The sequence below is a fragment of the Alexandromys fortis genome, unplaced genomic scaffold, assembly GCF_014885135.2.
Source record: "Alexandromys fortis isolate MF-2015 unplaced genomic scaffold, M_Fortis_MF-2015_v1.1 scaffold_189, whole genome shotgun sequence".
NCBI classification, from domain to species: domain Eukaryota; kingdom Metazoa; phylum Chordata; class Mammalia; order Rodentia; family Cricetidae; genus Alexandromys; species Alexandromys fortis.
In genome coordinates this window covers 2,740,719-2,756,602 of record NW_026068081.1, presented here as the reverse complement: position 1 = coordinate 2,756,602, position 15,884 = coordinate 2,740,719, and the positions used below count along the sequence as shown (strand labels likewise).

Here is a 15,884-nt window from a genome sequence, read left to right as displayed (position 1 = left end):
AGAATTCACTCCCTTGCATGTCACCATGCTTTCGAATGGGAAGGGAAGAGAAAGGGTACCCTCCAGCCAGGATGCCTGGACTTGGGCATGTCTGCGAGAGGGGCCTGTATGGGAAGCCTCTGGGTCCCGGATGACGAATTGGGAGACAGGAGGGAGGAGTCACTGCTATAATAAACACAAAAGTGCTTTGCCCACTTGCCAACATTACGACTGTGTCAGAGTCTCCAGAGAAACCATGGTTTATGCACTGCTATCAACAGAGATGGGGAGGGCGTGCTTGGGTGCTATGAGGTCTGGGTGCTGGCCTTTCCATTCTAGATATGGTTCCAGATCCCCAGTTCCTGCCCACTGCACAGCCTGTTGTCATGGGAAATAGAAGAGACCGAAGTTTTTTTTTTTTTTTTTTTTTTTAACCTAGTTAGAGAAGACGGTGCAGCTGCCCTCTTATTCCCAAGTAAGAGATATTCATGGGTGCGCATGCGCAGCTTCACCCTCAGCTTTTGGGTGACTCTGGAGAACTTTATTTCAGATTGTGGAGGCAGGAGATGGGGGAGTTGGGGGAGAGGGGAGAGAGTTCGTTGGATGCTATTTTCAACCCCTTCTGGGATTCCTCTCAAAGCTGTAGGCTTTAAATCTCAGAAGTCAATTCATTCTTTTGAGACCAGGGCTCACTAGGTAGCCCAGACTGTCCTTAAACTTGTGACCTTCTCGTCTCAGCCTCCTAATTGCTGGCATTATAGAACTGAGTCACCATGCCCAGCCTATTGTTTAGATGCAGTGCTGCGGCTCTGGTGTAATGACACACCTAGAGTCCCAGCACTTGGGAGGCACGAGCAGCTGGGTCGGAAGTTTAAGGTTACCCTCCACCACACAGAGAGCTGAAAGATAGCCTGAACTACATGAGACCCTGTGTAAGAAATACAACAAAAATGTAATGCTATTCTTTTTTTAAGTTTTTATTTATTTATTTATTTATTTATTTATTTATTTATTTATTATGTATATTATGCTCTGTTTGTGTGTCTGCCTGCAGGCCAGAAGAGGGCACCAGACTTCATTACAGATGGTTGTGAGCCACCATGTGGTTGCCGGGAATTGAACTCAGGACCTTTGGAAGAGCAGGCAATGCTCTTAACCTCTGAGCCATCTCTCCAGCCCCTATTCTTTTTTTTTTTAAAAGATTTATTCATTTATTATGTATACAGTGTTCTGTCTGCATGTATGCCTACAGGCCAGTAGAGGGCACCACATCTCATTACAGATGGTTGTGAGCCACCATGTGGTTGCTGGGAATTGAACTCAGGACCTCTAGAAGAGCAGCCAGTGCTCTTAGCCTCTGAGCCATCTCTCCAGCCCCATAGTGCTATTCTTAGTATAGCTCAAATTATAGCCAGGGATTAAAAAACAGGCCCAGTTACATGACTAAGATCAGTTAGTTGGCTGTTTTGTTAGGCATTGGGTTTGATTCCCACAAATTGTATTTGTACCACTAAGAGCACGTTGTTGACAAATTGGACCATAGGGAGGCCCATAGGCCCTGGTGTGTCCTTTCCCTCCACCCCACAATGGTGTCTCTATTGTTCCCATGTACTTCTGTTGGAATGACCAATGTACTTGAGTGAATTAGGGGACAGTCTTGTTTAGTCACCAGTGGGAGTCTGAAATGGGGGCAAGGAGAAAGAGCTTCATGACTGGTAGGCACGGTCCACCCTGGGAAGAAACCAAGGCTAGTTAGTATACTCCACCAGACAAGATCCCGATGGAATCTCACAACCTAAAAACAAAAACAAAAGCAGAAAGCATTCTTCTGGTCCTCAAAGCATAACTCGTGTTTGACATTTGGATCATCAGATAACTTTCAAATGGGCCAGGGGAGGTTTAAGGTAGACATGAAACTGGAAAGTATTATGTTGTGTGATGTTTTACTCTTTTGCCTTTTGGGGGGGGGGGAGTAACACTCAGATCCCAAATAAATCACACCTGGCGGCTTATTTTTAGTTAGGAATGCCTGGCCTTAGCTTGGCTTGTTTCTTTCTAGCTTTTCTGACTTAAATTATCCTGACTATCTTTTGCCTCTGGGCATTTATCTTTCTCTAGTTTTGTATACCCTTCTTTATTTCTTTCTCCATGGCTGTCTGGGTAGCTGGCCCCAATGCCCTCCTCTCCTTGTTCTCTTCTCTTCTCTTCTTCCTTGTTTCTCCTTCTGTTAATTCCCTCTGCCTACCAACCCTGCCAATCCTTGCTCCTGCCTTGCTATTGGCTGTTCAGCTCTTTCTTAGGACCAGCAGGTGTTTTAGACAGGCAAAGAATCACAGCTTCACAGAGTTAAACAAATTCAGCAGAAACAAAAGTCACACACATTAAAATAATATTCCTCAACAGTATTGCCCATGTGATAATATTTGGAGATGGAGCCTTGCAAAGCCTGGGGAGGCAAACCTATAAACACAGCTACCCTGAAGGTTGCAGCAAGAGGGTCCCAAGTTTAAGACCTGCTTGGACTACAGAATGAGTTCAGGACAAGCCTGGGCAACTTAGTGAGACCCTGTCTCGACATAAAAATGAAAAAAGAAGGCTGGAGATATATGTAATTCGGTGGTAGCGCGTGTGCCTGACACGTGCAAAGCCTCTAGTTCAATTCCTAGGAATGATTTTTAAAGAGAAGAGAGGGGCTGGAGAGATGGCTCAGAGGTTAAGAGCGATACTACTCTTCCAGAGAACCTTAGGGCCCATGTGGTGCGACTCACAACCTCCTGTAACTCCAGCCCCAGGAGGTCCCTGCACTCACGTGTACATGCCCACATAGACATGCACATGCCCACATAGACATGCACATGCCCACATAGACATGCACATGCCCACATAGACATGCACATGCACAATTCAAAATCAACCTCTTTTCAGAAGAGAGTTTGGGCCTTTAGCAGTTAGTTGGGCCATAAGGGCTGCTCCCTCACTAATGAGATTAAGGGCCTTTATACGAGAGACTTATGTGTAGAATTTAGCTAGCTTGTCTGCCTTCTGCAATGGGAAGATGTAACAAGAAGACCCTCATCAGACACCCAAAGGTACTACTACTTTGAGCTTAGATGTCCAGCCTCTGGAACTACGGAAAATCTGTTTATGTCTGTAGACATTACTTAGTCTCAGGTATTTTGTTGTAGCTGTACAAAATGGATGAAGTAGTGACTCTAGGGCCAGACTCCCAAGACACGCTATGTATTTTGATAGCGCTCTGCATCTGGGAGACCTCATATCTTGGTGTCCCTCATCATAGGTTTAGGCAGAGTCACATGGGGGCCCCTTATTAGTCTGCTCATTATGTGTCAGCAGGGACCTCATCTTGGAGTTATCAAAAGTCTCCTTCCCGGGCCCTCATGTATGAAGCATCACCTGGCAGCCTCCAGCAGGGACCTGAAAAACTGAGACAAAGACTGGCCTCCACTGAACGGGGATATCGTGGGTAGCACCTTGTAGTGTGACTGAAATTTAAACCTCCCCTCTGTCTTGCTTGATTCCATTCCGGTTGTCATAGCCACATGTCTTTCCAGAGCGTCATGGTCAGAGCTTGTTTCCAGTGACTCCTGGCCTGTTGTGTTTAGTTGACTTCCAGCAGGCGCTCTTTAGCCAGGACACCCAATGTCAATCATCCTAGGTGGCCCGAGAAGGCTGGCATCCAAGGTGTGGTAGTATCACTACTTACCGGGAAGACCTAGCATGGGAGTTTAGGACAGGCAGGACTCCTTTAAGCTCTCTGTCCTCGCTCTCTCTGATACTATCTAAGGCTTATATTTCTGGCCCTTGGAAATGATCTGTTTGCCTGTACTTTCCAGAACCATCTTTGATGCCAGTGACAAAGGAGTATGCTGTGGGAGGTTTTATGTGGCCTTGGAATTGAGTTTGGTGGGGCCTGTGTGTTTAAGAATAGTCAGGGAGCTGGAGGAATCGAATGACAGCAGTTTGAGGAAGCGAGGGACCCTGTCATTCTGACACGGTCCCTTGATGATAAAAATAACAGGCCCAAGGGAAGACTGGCATTTCCTATGCTTTTATTTTCTTCTCGCGTTTTTTTTTTTTTTTCCCTACTTGAACCTAGAGAAGTGCCTCCCACTTCACAGACAGCTCTCCTGCATCACTTAGAGCTGAGAGGCCAGGATGCAAGCAGATGATGATACAGCATCGTTTTTGTTCTCACCTCCTCCCTCAGTCTAGCCCTCTGCATTCACTGGTCCTCATCTCTCCTGCAAGCACCGAGCTCTTGACCCTGCTTGAACTTTCCCTCTTATCTTCTTCCCTACTCTGACAGCCTCTATTCAAGGAGTATTTGTGAAGTACCTACTCTTAGCCCTTGGTCACATCCTGTCTAATAGGATTTTTGAGACTGTAACTTAGGCTCTGTCAATGAGAGTCCAAGCTCCCAAGGTGCAAGGAAGGGTCTTCTACTTTTTTTATGTCCCTCACAGTGCACCCTGAGAGCTCGGGGGTGAAGATTTCCTGATTTGCCCTCTAGGTTCATGGGATCAGTGTGAACACTTATCTAGGGTGGGCAAGAACAAAGACAGTCCAGCTCAGTGGTTTTAGACTGTGCTCTCAAACTCTGGAAAGACAATGATGCCAGATTCTGTCCTCAGCCAGCCCCTTTGATGCTCATGAACCCACCCCCAGCGATGGTGACTGGTGAGCGTAGCTTGCTAGGTCATATATCCATTTAAGTTCCTGTCCGTTCCCTGCGTTTTCAATCGTGCCATTGTTATCCAGAACAGAGTCAAGAACTAGGTCTCATCCCTGCCTGGCTATGAAGCTTAATAAACCCCCTCAATGCTGCCGCAGTGAGTGGCGCCTCAGACAGACGACCCAAAGTCCTGGAGACGAGCCACAGTTGTATTGTGGGGCATTCGCTGCCGTCCTGCTGGAGTTCTGAGTGCTTGTTTGCCTCTGTTCTAGGCCCACCTGCCGTTTGCTGTCGTTGGCAGCACAGAAGAAGTGAAGATAGGCAACAAGATGATGAGGGCGCGGCAGTATCCTTGGGGGACTGTGCAGGGTGAGTCTGTGCAGAGGGCCTACACTTAGCGCCTTCTCTGGGTATCTGCTGCTTCTGCCACGATATGCCGAGCTCCTAGCTTGTCTCAGCCTCCGCTACTCAGTGTGGGTCTCAATCAGCCACAGGGGTCACTAGCAGCAAGCTCTGGCCCTGTGCCCAGATTCTGTGATAGGAGCAGACTCCTTTTGTCTAATGGAGAAAGTACTCCCTTATACCCCACCCTGAAACAGCAAAAGACGAATGGACTTGGCACAACATAGAAAGTGTGAGTGTGTCATTAGGAGAGGCACGAGAATGTTCACAGCAGTGTTATTCATAATGATAAATTATTACAAACAATAAGGTGTCCATCAAAATAGCCGGGGTAATTTGTAAAATGGTCATATAATGGGGTCTTAGACAGCAATGAAAGTGAATGAATTTCAGTTACATCTGTGTGGATGGCTCTCAGAAATAAAATCACACAATAATGCATATGGTAGGTTTCTATTTATATGAATTCCAAAAGTAGGCTAAAATAACATGATATATATTGTGATGAATTCATGCATGAGTGACGAATGATGAAACCATTTTCATTAAACACACACAAAAACAATGAGAGCTGGAGCCGTGGCTCAGAGGTAAAGAGTACCTGTTTACTATTGCAGAGGACCTGACCTCTGTTCCCAACCCCCACGCCACAAGGCTCACCTTCCTCCTCTAATTCCAGCTCCAGGGGATCAGAACCTTCTTCTGACCTCTGCAGACACCCTACACCCTACACACACACACACACACACACACACACACACACACGAATAAAATAAATAATCTGAGAAAACGGGACCAGTGTGATGTCTTGCGGGGGCAAAGGAAAGGCACTTTCCTCCAAGCCTCATGGCCTAAGTTTGATCTCCGGAGCCCACACGGTGGAAGGAGAGAGCTGATTTCTAAAGCTTGTCCTCTGACCTTCACACAAACACCAGCGCCCTCACAAGTGCACAGTGCACACCCACATCCCCTCACACTAAACGAATTAAAATAAAAAAATATACAAATGACTGCTAAACCCTGTCAGGATAGTGCTTCAGTTTCATTGCCAGAGGAGGCAGGGAGTAGAGAGAGGTGTATGAGATCAAAAAGAGGCCAGCAGGGGCTTCCAAGGTAATAGTAACATTCGCTTCGGTTGTGGGGATATTTACAAATTTTAAATTTCTTTAAATTGCACATACCTATTTCATGTACTCTTTTATAGATATGCTTATTTTATAATTTTAAAGAATTAGTTATATACTGTATACATGCATGACAATTCTTTTCATAGTCTGTCTCACACGTATGCTTCTCTTTAGGAGGTAACATGAACTCTAGGACTCTGCTAGGGGCAGAGGTTTGGGGGCCCTGAGTCTGTAGCTATAAACCAGGCCGTGACTGGCAGTTTCTCTGTAAATTCTTCCCAATCCTTGGGCAAATAAAGGAGAGTGGGCACCCAAGAAGGGTGGCATCCATCTGTAAGTCCAGTCCTGGGAGGTGGGGACAACTGAAAAGAGAGGCTCGTGAGTTCAAAGGCAGCTTTGGGAGACCGTGTTTCAAAGAAGTGAAGATGAAAGTTGATAGTGATTTGCCCACCTCACATCCAAAGGCTGGTATGATTGAAGGCACAGCAAAGCTCCACCCACAGTAGCTAGAGTGCTTTCCTTCTGTGCTGCTGAGACACATGCATGCGAGGCAAATGCTCCGCCACTAAGCTACCTCCTCGGTTCTTCTTTGTTACAATGTCAGAGACGGAAGTCGGGCCTCATGCCTGCTAGATGAAAATGCTACTGCTGAGCTCCATCCCGTCTGGATGTCCCATAGGTAGTAGAAGACTGGTTGGCAGAGCCACGCAAAGTGTTGCTCTTCTCTGCCATTTGCAACTGGGGATGTGTCTTAGTCAGTGTTTTATTGCTGTGAAGAGACACTATGACCATGGCAACTCTTTGTGTTTGTTTTGTTTCTTGTTTGTTTGGACCATGGCAAACGTTTACAAAGGAAAGCATTTAATTGGGGCTGACTTCCAGGCTCAGAGGATTAGTCCATTATCATCATGGCAGGACATGGCAGGGTATAGGCAGACAGGGTGCTGGAGAAGGAGCTGAGAGTTCTACATCTTGACCCATGGGCAACAGGAAGTGAACTGAGACAATGGGCATAATTGAAGCATGTATGAGACCTCAAAGTCTGCCCTCACAGTGACACACTTCCTCCAACAAGGCCACACCTACTCCAACAAGGTCACACCTCCTAATAGTGCCACTCCCTATGAGACTATGGGGGCCAATTCCATTCAAACCACCACCACAGCACAGGCTGTTACACTAGGAACACCGGGGAAAAGGCTTCTGGACCAAGAGCCACACCTTTGGAGTCTGTGGCCTGAAAGACAGAAACCTGAGGTGGGAGGAGACAAACCAGCAGACAGACATCCAGTGACTTCCTTCCTCCAACTTGGACTACCCCGCTCTTCTCCCAAACTGAGTTCTGTTGTTGTTTGTTTGTTTTGAACTCCCTAGTTGACATTTTTTCTGGATGAGGAAGCAGATGAACACTGCTTGGAAGCCTAAAAAAGACTTAGAATTATTCCTTTCTTATATCCTTAAAAAAAAATAGAATTTTGTGTAGCCCAGGTTGGCCTTGCAATCACTACATAGTTGAAGCTGGCCTTGAACTCCTGACCCTCCAGCCTCTACCTCCTAAGTGCTGAAATCACAGGTGTGCACCACCAGGCCTGGCTCTAGAATCATTCCTCCTGATCAGGGGTCACTGTCTTGAGCTGGAGAAGCAGATACATATAGCTTGCTCCCAAGGAGTTATTTTATTGCTGCAGCTTTTTATATTAGTTTATGTTCTATGGCAATAGATATAGGTTGGTACTGAATGTAAGGGACCTTAAGTAGAACGTCTACATGGACCACTCTGGACTTTGGACAAATGCTTCTGATGACCATATCTGACCATCTCTAATAGTACAACGCAATGGATCCGAGCCCGGAGACATCCTATTAGAGCCCCGCTTGCAGCATGGCTCTGGCCAGAAGTCCACTCTGCTGTGATTTAGTCCACATCACTCACCTTCTTGTCTACTCCCCAAAATGCAGACCTTTGCCCACACGGCAAAGAAGCGGTTATCTCCTTTCCCCTTCAGATTGCAGTGGTCAGGCCATTATCCACCCTTGGTAAAACACCTCCTCGGGAGCTTCTACCACCCACATGAGCCACACCTGAGGTCTGGCCCTCCTTTTCCCTCTCACCTTTCCTACCCTAGGTCTTTTCCCTTGCTCTCTGGAGATCCATCTCTGGTCTTTGCCTCGCCCCTACACTACCGGGATTTGAAACCTAACTCTGCAACTTGCTCACTATGTGCCCTTGCCTAGCCTTCGGAGGCCTTGTGAAGATCATGTTCTATTATCTGCCTGATAAATTCCACTCTTCCTTCCAGCCTCATCCAAGAGGTTTTATCTTTTGGGAAGCCCTTGTTCTCCTGGAGTTCACAGGTCCCCCTCTTCTGGGCTTTTACTGCACTGCAGCCATGCCTCCACGTTTGTAATCTTGGCATTGTGTTATATTCTGTTTACGTGCGCTTTCCCACTAAGCTGCAGGTTCCTAAAAGTGTGGCCCCAAGGCCTCGCTTCTGAATTATCTGGGCCAGAAAGAATACTGGAAACAGATTCCACTAACATTTATTGGGTGGATGGCTAGATAGAGGTGCATGCATCGTCATCTGCAAAGCAATGTAGAGAAGATATTTCTATGCCAGTCTGCTTGGTAAATTTGTGCGGAGGCCTTACTGAAAGTTCTTAGATATTTGCACAGTAGTATTGTCCTTTCATAATGTTTCATTCCCATTTTCACAGAAAATGGAATTAGGTTAAATGTGTAGGAGCCGTATAAAGAGGCTGCGAGGCGATGTCACCATTAGTCACTTTACTTCTCACTGCATCCATTTCTTCTTCTGCTGGCCTTCCTTTCACTGTACTTCCAATGCCCCAATCCCCGCTATGCAGTTGAAAATGAGGCCCACTGCGACTTTGTGAAGCTGCGGGAGATGCTGATTCGGGTCAACATGGAGGATCTGCGGGAGCAGACCCACACCCGGCACTATGAATTGTACCGCCGCTGTAAGCTGGAGGAGATGGGCTTCAAGGACACCGACCCTGACAGCAAACCATTCAGGTACCGCTCACGCCAGGCCAGGCCAGGCCCGCCTGGCCCAGTTCAGAAAACCTTGCCCTGGACAATAATCCGCCGGGGAGGAGAGGTGTGTGGGTTAGCTAGGGGGGCCCAAGGGAATTCCTGAGTCACGAGTGTTGCACATCTGCCAGAAAAGCAGGGAAGGGCAGGGGTCCAGAGAACACTTTGCTGACTACTCACTGCTTTGCCCCCCCCCCTTCCATAGACCCTGAGCTGGACTTTTGTTCTACTGGGTGGCAGTAGGGACTGTCCTCTGTTCCCACTTTCTTCATCTGGTTCTTCTGTTGCTTAAGACGGGTTTCCAGTACGCGCTTCCCTAGCATGCACAAGCCCCAAGTTCGTTGCTAGCACTAAGTAAAGCAATAGGAAAATACAGAATAGGACCACAGCCACTTTGCTTGTATTGGTGACCTGCCTGAGGCTCTTCTCCCACTGCCTAAGAATTTCAGTGTGAGTTTTGTTTTGACCCCTGAAGATGAATAACCCCTGGTGTTTTCCTCACCTCAGAACTAAAGTGCTTCTTAGTACGCAGGTGGGAGCCCTGGACCAGTGGAAGCATCTGCTCTCTGTACACAATGCGTCATCGGCCCTGCATTTTGAATTACCATATGTTCCCCTTTACCATGACTCCATCTCCTTTCAGGAAATGTCAGGCATCCGTGAGCAAGCTGGGGGGGGGGGGATGTCTGTGGGAGGAAAAGACACTCAAATGGCCTCTGGGATCCCAAAGAACCTGTTCGTGGCAGAAAGAGGGCCTAGGACACTGTACAAGCAGTCCGTTGGGGGAATGTCTGCTTTAGGAATGGCAGCCTCCCACCCCTCAGTGGAGAGGCAGGTCAGGGCCCCAGAGCTCCTGAGCAGGGAGGAAAGCGAGTTTGTCTCTGCTAGAAGGCCCTTGGTTTCTCTTCTTCCCTCCACAGTTTTCCTCTGCATCTGGAAGGTGTACTTCTACCTGTTCATTCAGTCCTGGCCTTCCCTCCTTTGCCCCATCCTCCAGTCTTCTGTTCCTGCATCTTCACCTTCCCCCCCCTCTCCCACTGCCCTTGTCCACCTTGCTGGTAAATACTCCTGCCTCACAAGCCCTTTTTCACTTCTGCTCTTTCTTGCCAGTTCCTCCCGTCAAGAGCTTTGTCTCTGACAGGGAAGAAACATTTCTGTTTCCGCTGTTCCTCTTCCTCCTCTCACTTACTTCCTCAACCCACTGCAATCTGCCTTCTGCCTCCAGCTCTCCACAAAAGAGCCTCTCTCTAAGGCCTACAGTTGTAGATCGGTGGCCAGTTTCATCGTGGCTTGATTTCTATCTTTGGTTTTAATGTGGAATGTTCATTTGGCTTTCTTGAAATACCCTCTGCCTTCAGCTCTTCCAGTGTTGGGCCCAGCCAGCTTCATCCCTCTCCCCCTGGGTCTCACTTTCAGTTTCATTTCTTCAGCTTTCTCCCTTAAATGTTGCTGCCTCCTTGGGGTTCCTTCCATGGGCCTCAGCTCTTCCATACTCCTGTCTCTTTGTTCTGGCTCTTTCTATTCTCACAGGTCTAATTAGCACCCGGGAATCTGATGACTCCAAAGCTAACGCTTTACCATTGAACTCCAAGCCCACAGATGCAGCTGCACCGCAGATATTTGCCCTCAGACATGCTATGGATACCTAACCTGAATCCCCAACAGTCTGCCATCCAGCCCACGTCCTTCTTCCTCTTCCATGCTGTTCATGTTCTACCGTCTAGCTAGTGGCCCAGGCCAGAAACTAGAATCAGCTTCCTTTGGGGGTATATTCGGAAACTTTAATGTCGATCATAAGTACAAAGATTCAAAGAGAGATGCTCACCAAGACAATAAGATACACTTGAGAAAGCAGATATGCGTTACTCAGGGGACAGCTGTCTGGAATCAGCTTTGATTTCTTCCAAGCCCTGGAAATTCTGCAGCCTTTGTTGCTCGTCCAGATCTCTCTCCATTCCCTGCCAGCCCTGACATGAAGATCCTGCCCTGTCATACTGAAATTGCTGCAGTTTTCTTCCCAGAATAGCCAAGTGGACTTCCCCATGTTCTGAGTGATGAAAACCACTCAGTGGATACATGTCCACTTCTTTCATGTGGCATCCAAAGCCTGTCCTCTTCTTCCAGACTCAGGAACCTCCCCTTCCAGTCCTCCGTGGTTCCTGTGATTCCCCCAGGCCTATTCAAGTATGCTGCTCTGTTCTTGGAACAGTCCTTCTGGTCTTCACCCAGTTGCCTCTGACTCTTTTTAAAATAATACGTATAGACCAGGGCATGGTCTTGATCCAGGCATCTCCCGATAGACCCCGAGATCCTCTAGGGCAGGCACGGTGGCTCTAGGCGCTAGATGCTGAGCGAGTGACTAGCATCATGTCTATTCGCACTGCTTGCTTACGTGGTAGCTGTAATCTCAGCAAGTATTTGAGGAAGTGCTGAATCAATGTGGGTGGTTTCAGAGCCAGGGCCTGGCGGTGCAGTGCAGTGGGAGAGAGGCCATACCTGAAGAAACAGGAGACCCAGCTTCTGGTGTCAGCTCTGCCTCTAAATAGCTGTACAATCTTCAGCGAGTCACTTCACCTCTGTGAGAGGGATGGGAGGGAGAGAAAGATTTCTAGAAGGTGGTATCCAGTTCATTGGGGCTCCTCTGTCCCCTTCAGTAGCTCTGTAATATTGCTGCTGTATGCCAAGCTGTCCCCTCCCCTCTGATGGTCCTCTCTTTACATTTCTCTGTCAGAATTAGAATTAGAGCAGAGAGGATGAGGGGGGCTCAGGATGGTTGGGGCCCATTTTCTTGAGCAGGGCTTGCCCGGGAGGCAGTGGAATTGACTGGATCCCATCTACAGTTTACAGGAGACATATGAGGCGAAGAGGAATGAGTTCCTAGGGGAGCTCCAGAAAAAAGAAGAGGAGATGAGACAGATGTTTGTCCAGAGAGTCAAAGAGAAAGAAGCTGAGCTCAAGGAGGCGGAAAAAGAGGTGAGTGTGAGCCTGGAGAGCAGGCAGGTAGGAGGGGAGACTGAGTGTGGTCCTGGAGACCTCGGCCTTCACACGGCAGCTGGAGGGGAGAGAGACAGGCAGCCTCTGGGCAGGACTGGCGTGCAGCTCAGGTGGAGAGAATCTTCTTGACCTTCATTCCCTAAGGCTGGGATATTTTCTCATTCTGTTAATTATGTAGAGGTGTTGCCAATCAACATGGTAACCAATAGCTGTAGGTGGATTTTTTTTTTTTTTTTTTGGAAATTTGAATTCATTCATTTGCTTAGGTTTCGAAGCCTATATGTAGCCCAGGCTGGCCTCAAATTTTAGAACCTCTTGCTTGCGTCCTAGGATTACATGCATGGATTACAGTGCACAAAATATTTTATTAATTGCATATATTTATGGAGTATGATGTGCAATTTTCATGTTTATATAATAGAATTATTAAATCAAGCAAAGAGTCACTTCATTTCATATGTTTATCTTTTTTGTTATTTTTCAAGACAGGATTTCTCTGTGTAACTGTCCTGGCTGTCCTGGAACTAGCTCTCTTTTTTTATTAATTTATTTATTTATTAAAGATTTCTGCCTCCTCCCCGCCAGCGCCTCCCATTTCCCTCCCCCTCCCCCAATCAAGTCCCCCTCCCTTATCAGCCCAAAGAGCAGTCCGGGTTCCCTGCCCTGTGGGGAGTCCAAGGACCTCCCACCTCCTTCCAGGTCTAGTAAGGTAAGCATCCAAACTGCCTAGGCTCCCACAAAGCCAGTACTTGCAGTAGGATCAAAACCCAGTGCCATTGTTTGTTTGGTTTTTTTGGCTTTGGAGCCTGTTCTGGAACTAGCTCTTGTAGACCAGGCTGGTCTCGAACTCACAGAGATCCACCTGCCTCTGCCTCCCGAGTGCTGGGATTAAAGGCGTGCGCCACCATCGCCATTGTTCTTAACTTCTCAGCAGTCCTCATTGTCCGCTATGTTCAGCGAGTCCTGTTTTATCCCATGCTTTTTCAGACCCAGTCCATCTGGCCTTGGTGAGTTCCCGATTGATCATTCCCATTGTCTCAGTGTGTGGGTGCACCCCTCGCGGTCCTGAGTTCCTTGCTCGTGCTCTCTCTCCTTCTGCTCCTGATTTGGACCTTGAGATTTCAGTCCGGTGCTCCAATGTGGGACTCTGTCTCTGTCTCCTTTCATCGCCTAATTATACACCAGACTGACCTTGAATTCCTGAATCCTCTGACTCCGGAGTGCTGGGATTAAAGGCACATGCACTACCACTGCCAGCTGTTTTTTGTTGTTTTTTTTTTTTCTGTTGGAAACATTTAAGATCTAAGCCAAGTCTGGTCACACGGGCTATAATCTAGCAAGAGCACAAGTTCAAGGCCTGCCTGGGCAATTTAGTAAATCGCTGTCTCTAAATAAGAAAAGCTGAAAGGGGGCTAGGGATGTAGTTCAGTGGTAGAGCTCTTGTACAGTAGCATGCTTTAGGCCCGAGGTTCCACATTCCCGGTACTGATAGGGGGTGCATTTGAACTATACTCTTGGCCATTTTGAAATATACAGTAAAATTGACAGTTCAGCTCTTCTCGTTAGCCCATTGCAAATGTAAATCCCGATGCAACTGCTGTCGTGGAGCTGCTCTAACACCCCGTTCTCCTGGGCAGTGGGGCACGTGGAGTCAGGGTGTGGAGCCACGCCTGTTGTCAACAACTTTGAGCCAGCACTATAACTCAAACTCTCTGACCTTCAGACAAGGTGGAATAGGCCCACATTTTTGGAGTTATTTTTTGGAGCATTGGATCCTCTGGAACTGGAGTTACAGATGACTGAGCTGCCAAGTGAATGTCAGGGACCAAAACTGAGTCTTCTGGAAAAGCGGAAAGTGCTCTTAACTCCTGAGCCATCCCTCCAGCCCCTAATAAGTAATAAGCCCCTGATAGTAATCAGTTCTTTAAAAAGAATCAAACATATGCAGTTATTCTTTCAAGCAATGGCCTTGACTTGCAAGCATCCTCTACCCGTTCCCATCTCAATGCCAGAATAATTGACCTCCAGTGCAGTTTTGGAATATCAGCCAGCACTTCCCTTCTCTTGGTCTTAGTTCCTAAACAATCTAAGAAGCCACGTTGGCTGCACATGCCTGTAGCCCAGCCTTGGGGAGCAGAGACAGGTAGGTCCTAAAGTACAGGCTTAGCCAGAAGGAGAACTTTACATATGGACGATCCCATTATAGAATCCCCCAAAGACTTGATGACCTTGGGCAAATGCCTTCATTTCTGAGACTTTCAGTTTCCTCATAAAATAGACCCTACCGCAACTGTGTAGTAAGATAAGCGTGCTGGCCTAAATCTTTATCTCAGTACTCAAAAGGCAGAGACGGGAGGGTTGTGAGTTCAAGGTTAGCTTGAACTATACAGCAAGATCCTGTCTCAAAAAAAAAAAGGAATAGAGTGCTGTGTTAATGAAAATGTTTTAATATATTAGATTTAGTTATATTAGATTAGATTAGGCTTGTAACAAACTAAGTACATATTATTAGCAACTACACCCAATAACTACAGGGGTTCTTTGAAATAAAATCTTTGTTTACACAGAATACATTGGTCCTTGACCATTTCAGGAGCAGAGATTCTGAGAACAATTACAGCAATCTACAGTAATCCTTAGTGCCATCATGGCAGTTACTGGCAGGAATGTTTCCTCTTGTTCCAGAGTCCTACCGGGTTGCAGACACAGTGGTTCCCACCCACTCTGGTCTTGGCTGGGCTGGGGACTGCTCACTGCTGCAGGGGGGTGGGGGAGACTCCCTCTAACTTCCCTGTGCCTCTCTTCCAGCTGCATGAGAAGTTTGACCGTCTGAAGAAACTGCACCAGGAAGAGAAGAAGAAGCTGGAGGATAAGAAGAAATCCCTGGATGATGAAGTGAATGCTTTCAAACAGAGAAAGACAGCAGCTGAGCTGCTCCAGTCTCAGGGTTCTCAGGCTGGGGGCTCGCAGACTCTGAAAAGGGATAAAGAGAAGAAGAAGTAAGTAGCAGCCTTGCTGGCGGGGGTGCGTGTATGTATGTATGTGTATGGCATCTTTCTTTTCCTGCCCAGCCCCTCCCCCCAACTCCATGCACCACCTTTCAGGACTTAGAGGCCAAGAGGGCTGGTGGGCAGGTGTGCACTGCAGGCTGCAGTTAGACTCATGTAGTTAGTTCAATGTCTTCATGGTGCCCGAGTCTGAGTTGCTGAGAGAAGAGCACTCCCAGAAGTCTAGCTTTGCCCTTTGGCCCATCTGGGAAAGCTCTGCAAACTCAGGGCGGATAGTAAGGGAAGAGGGGCTAGGAAGTAGGAAACAAACTGTGAGAGATGTAGAGGGATAAAGAGAAGAACAAAAGGATGGACAGACCAGGATCTTTTAGTAGAAGCTCTATGCACTTCCCCCAGACCCTAGACCAGTCTTTCGCAACCTGTAGGTCGAGACCCCTCTGGAGGTCAAGTCACCGGTTCACAGGCGTGGCCCAAGACCATTGGAAAACAGATATTTACATTATGATTCATAGCAGTAGCAAAATTACAGTTATGAAGTAACAACAAAAATGTTATGGTTGGGGTCAACACAACAACAGGAACTGTTAAAGGGTCGCAGCTGCTCTAGACTTTCAGTATCATGCAGCATA

General features: G+C 47.4%; 1 protein-coding gene across 13 annotated transcripts in view; it reads left to right on the top strand.

The window, feature by feature from the left end:
- The window catches only part of Septin6 (septin 6), a 134,371-nt gene that overhangs the window by 107,329 nt on the left and 11,158 nt on the right, over positions 1-15,884 (top strand). For all 13 annotated transcript variants that reach the window (XM_050121898.1, XM_050121901.1, XM_050121897.1 and 10 more), the window contains 4 exons: positions 4,945-5,041; positions 9,067-9,235; positions 12,094-12,226; positions 15,056-15,246. In XM_050121898.1, the coding sequence (XP_049977855.1) occupies positions 4,945-5,041; positions 9,067-9,235; positions 12,094-12,226; positions 15,056-15,246 (590 nt within the window). The remainder of the gene's footprint in view (positions 1-4,944; positions 5,042-9,066; positions 9,236-12,093; positions 12,227-15,055; positions 15,247-15,884) is intronic.